The following is a 5,169-nucleotide window of genomic DNA, read 5'->3' on the forward strand; positions in this document are numbered from 1 at the left end:
TATGGATGAAGGGAGCTAATTTCAGTTTTTTTGATATCCCAACAAGGATTTTACCATGGCCATTTTCTAGGAGAGTTGATTTAGTCTATCAAAATCTAGGTAATTGGTCGACTTTGTATTATAACGTGTCGAATTATACTTTTGTTGCTCCTGTGTTGGGGTTGTTGGCCTATGATTCGAGTACTAGGTCACCACATTATGACCTGATAGAGCTAAATCTCATGGGGGATAATCCAATCGTAGTTCGTTTTCCTAATGTTTCTTTAAGTGTGGGGATGAAATGCGTTCGGTTTAGTACTAATGGCACGGTGCAATTAAGCAATGTTACCGGGAATAATTCATGTATGGCTCGTGGACACGGGCATTTCTCTATTGTCGTTCCATCTCGACCATCTGATGAAATGACGAAAGAGCGGGTTTGGAAGTGGTGGGTGATTGGATTTGCAGGAGGAATTGTGGGATTGATCTTGCTTCTTGTGGTTGTGATTATGGTATACAAATTGATTAAAGGGGGAAAAATCAAGAAAATGGAGAGACAATCTGAAAGAAATGAGGTTTTGGATACTATTTGGATTGGGAGAAGTAGAATGCCTTCAGCTTCAGGTATCAGAACTCAACCAGAACTTGAAAGTGGTGGGTGATTGGATTTGCAGGAGGAATTGTGGGATTGATCTTGCTTCTTGTGGTTGTGATTATGGTATACAAATTGATTAAAGGGGGAAAAATCAAGAAAATGGAGAGACAATCTGAAAGAAATGAGGTTTTGGATACTATTTGGATTGGGAGAAGTAGAATGCCTTCAGCTTCAGGTATCAGAACTCAACCAGAACTTGAAAGTTCTTATATTCCTTAGCCTGGATTTCCTCTTTTCCTCTTTTTTTCTTTTTCACATTGATAATGGTTCTTGATTCATTTTATTGAAAAATTGAACATATTTTTTTATCGTAAGTTTTAAATTTCATGTATTTATTCGATTATTAGGATTACATAGTATCTGAATTGTTTAAACAAAGATTATCTCTTGCCATTGCTTTTCTTTAGTAACTGTGGATTAATTAGACATTACCAAACTACGATCTAAGATTATACGTAGGGTGCAACAGAAGTTGTGAGAAAATGAATATTTTTTGGTCATGCATTCTAAATTTCGTGTATTTATTCGATCATTAAGATTACATAGTACGTGAATTGTATAGCCAAAGATTATATTTACCGTCGTTGTATTTTAGCTACATATTCTGTAAAGTGGTATAGATTATTCACGACAACATTAAATAAGAATAAAATTATAATGTTCACTTAAAGCAATAATATTTGAGATTATGCACAATATATCGAGTCATACGGAATTTTCCGTTCTCTACCCTGATCGACATATTATCTTCTTTTAGTACAATTTAATAATGTGTATCAAATATGCTCTAGAAAATTAATTTTCTAATTTAAAGGTAGCCAGCCAGTTGGTCCAACTTGAATAAACTTTGTCCAGTGGAAAACAACAGAAATTGCAAGCCTGCTAATACACAATAATCTAAATTGATTGACTAGAAAACTTAACCTCTATGATTGGGTCCGCATAAGTAGAAAACAAATTAAATAATCAACTTCAAAAAAAAAAAAGTCAGTAGTTCAATTTGTTGGTTAAGATATTGCTTTCTTGAAAAAATAATGTGTAGATGATTAGATATGAAAAGATTCCCACTTGAACTACCAATTAGTGTATGTTTAAAGGTTTTCTCTTCTATAATTGGATGAAAACTGCCAAAAAGGGATTGATCTTATATAGTATATGATAAAGTTTTAACCTGGTTGTTTACGTGTCACACTCGTTAAATTTTTTCGAATTTGCGATGGACTATGAAAATATAAATACGGTAAAGATTCATGTCATAAGATGTAACAGAATTCTATCTTGACTGTCAACTTATCAAACCTTTTATTCAAGAATGGGCCGACTATGAAAACATGTGGAGTTCTTAATTATTCGTATAAGATGCATATCGTAAAATATGACAAATTTTGCACTAACTATTGACTGCAATCCTTGTACTTTATTCAAGATTGAAGAAAGGAATCATATGAAATGATGAAAAAGTATTCATGTAGCTAACTTTCAAATTTATGAAACTAAGACATAGTTTGTTGCTATTGATTCGAAGCAAAAAATATCGAAAAAAATAAAAATTCATATGTTAATTTATTAGTCTTCTGTGTCAATACAAACCATGTGAATGACCATTGTGAACAAAACAATAAATAATTAATTATAAGCGGAAATTGACGAATTCAACAGTATCGACAGGGAAGTCACTTCACCAAAACACTGCTAGACTGCTCTGGTCTCATCTTGTTGTTTATGAATAATGGATATACCATTCGAGATTAATCCACATACTCTTTTTACAAGAGCAATAATAAATTGAATGAAATGTGAAAATAATAAACACAGATTTGTAATTGTTCGTTATCAATATAAGTGTTACGCCTGCTTGCTTGATGTTGCAGATTGGAGAACAAATGTATACCCTCATACAGTAGGAAATATGAATATTATGACAATCTAAAATACATATGAAATACCCAAAATAAAATCCTTCAAAAAATTTCTTGTGGGCTCCATTGTGTGGGAATAAGTGTATGAAAAATGCTTGATGTACAGGGCCTACGAAATACTCACAATGTGGGGGGGAGGGGGGGTGATTTGCAATATTCTACTCAAATGGGGTCCACTCATGTGAGTATTTTAAAAGTGTTCTGTGAAGAATTAGTCATAAACGTATAGTATGATTTGATTTTGCATGGTCCAGCAAATGTTTCTATGATTCCCTCGACGATGAATTTTGATACTTTTCATGTAGCTATGCAGAATAAAAATGTCTACAATAAGAATCCTTGTGAATGGCATGTGCCGTAATTGGCTCAAAGAAAGGTTATGTCAACAAAAAATTGATAGAAAGAAAGAAAATGTCAACAAAATATGACAAATTATGAAGTGAGAAACAAGGATAGAAAATTTCAAAATAAGAATCTTTTAGAATGTCATGTGCTATAATATAAAATAAATATTATTTTTTACTTAGAGAGCATATTTAGAAAGTATTTACAAACGTTTTAAATTATAAATAAATAAAAATGAGTGGTAAATAAAAGGGTAATACATGTAAGTCCCTCGACACGTGTGAATAAAAATTAAGCTCGAGTGTTTACTAACAAGAGCCAAATAGTTAAATCACTTAAGTTTTTCAACGAAGGTGTTCATTGAACATGGTATAGGAGTAGCTGGTATCCTGAGTGTAAATCCTCCACATCAAACCTTCGGTGAAAAAAGGAGATTGGAGAGGCACTTTTTATTTTAAGATTAGATGAATCACCAAAGCGATCTATAAGTTAAATTAAACAAGAATGCACTGTAAGGCGAAAATAAGATCTACCATGTGACATATAGGCAACAAAATTCAAGGAGAGAATGGCCAAGGATTACGTGTTGGACAAGAAATTACGTAATTTTAAGTGTGGAAGTCATGGACTAAATTTAATTACTCTACTTAATTTTTCTCTCGTATCCAATTAATTTGAACGTCCATTGCATGCCAAAGTCACAAAACAACCACAAATATTCTCACGCCTTGTCAAGTGTCATCAGCATATACATTTTTTAGAATTTAAGACAAAAAAACTCAATTATGAAAGTCAAAAGTGGCGTCACCAAGTGTTTGTTTGTTTTCCTCTTGATTTCTTCTTCGCTCATTACAACGATAGGATCGTCCCAACCAATAGATTGAATATCAAAAAACTTATTAAGCTGAAAGGAGGATCAAAATATGAGCCATTGAGAATGGCATTTGCTTAACTCCACTGATTCCAATAGCTGATAAGCTTGAGGTGAAGTCATTATGACCAATGTAGATTGTTTAGAGGGCTTTTCAGAATATGTCCAGTGGAGGAAGATTGTTACGTCTAGAACAAAATTCCACATCAAAAAAACCCAACAGACTCCATGAGTATTTGGAAAAAAATCAGTCATTTACTTAGGTCCATGAAAGAAAAAAATGAGTGTGTCGATGAGGAGTAACTCGATTACCACTGGAGTTGAGTTCATCAACTCTGACTCAATTGCCTCATTTGATTGAGTTGAATAGCCAAAGAGAATGGACTAGTTCTACTTACAAATACAGAAGTATTAGGCAGCAGTACTGAGGATCCTGATGTGGCGAAGTTCGCACCATGTCTAGAATCAGATTCAATCGATTGGAGATAAGTGCTAAGAAATGTCAATGGAAGAAACTTGTAAACAGTCTGTCAGATAAAGATCTTTAACATTACGTTATGAAAGAATGTCCAGGGACCTAGTCGAACCCTTTCATGGATTCATTGAGACATGGTAAGAGTAAGAAGTACAATTTTGCTATAAGTACAGAAAAAATTGACAGAATTTTTACAGAAAACCACTTGACAGATTTTCATTGGTTCTTGACACAACAAACACAGAAATTGCATCATACAGATGTTGCCAGTACAACACCTATATCATTTTTGTCAATAGTTTTCTGTACCTATGGAATTATTCTAAGAAGTTATCCAAGAATACGATGTAGAGTGACCCATCTGTGGGTCGACAAGTTGGTTTCTTAAAGTAGGCCATGCCATTGGGAGGCTTCTGCGCAGGAAAGGATGCATAAAGACCACCCGTATCAGAATTCGAGTCACCAAAATTGATTATGGCTTCAAAAGCACATTTTGCGTTAGTACCATGCATCAACATGCCATCATAGCCATCCAAGAAACAAGAATTTGCCTCAAAATGGCAGACTTTGAGTATGATTTGAGACTCAAATTTGGATGAGAAATGCCACAATACCAAGGGAAAATTTCACAGGGAGAATACAGGCCTCTCACAAACACGAGGGTCCCATGATTTTTGGGGTATTTTTTTAATGAGGTGGGATCCACCTGTTTGTGAAAGGCCTGTAAGAAGCCTGTGAAATTTTCCCCCGGCATTGTAGCATTTCTTTTTTCTTTTTACTTTTGTTCGACTTAATAGTTGCAAGTAAAATAAATAAATATTTATTACAATACATATTCGAATATACGCAAAAGAGAAAAATAAATTGTATAACTCTTGTTTATTGGACATGTCTATGATATAACAGCTGAAAATTAGACAGCATA

The 5,169-nt window shown here is 33.7% G+C and overlaps 1 protein-coding gene and 1 pseudogene across 1 annotated transcript; one reads left to right on the plus strand and one right to left on the minus strand.

Annotated features, from left to right (window-relative positions):
• Positions 1-853, plus strand: LOC111380110. The gene is made up of 2 exons (XM_023003588.1): positions 1-633; positions 717-853. The coding sequence occupies exons 1-2, from the start codon at positions 6-8 to the stop codon at positions 851-853; spliced, it is 765 nt and encodes a 254-aa protein (XP_022859356.1). The 5' UTR covers positions 1-5.
• A 2,944-nt stretch (positions 854-3,797) lies between these two features.
• On the minus strand, positions 3,798-4,762 carry LOC111380118 (annotated as a pseudogene).
• Positions 4,763-5,169: the final 407 nt, after the last annotated feature.

This window comes from Olea europaea, chromosome 3, assembly GCF_002742605.1.
Source record: "Olea europaea var. sylvestris chromosome 3, O_europaea_v1, whole genome shotgun sequence".
In the NCBI taxonomy this organism is placed as follows: Eukaryota; Viridiplantae; Streptophyta; class Magnoliopsida; order Lamiales; family Oleaceae; genus Olea; species Olea europaea.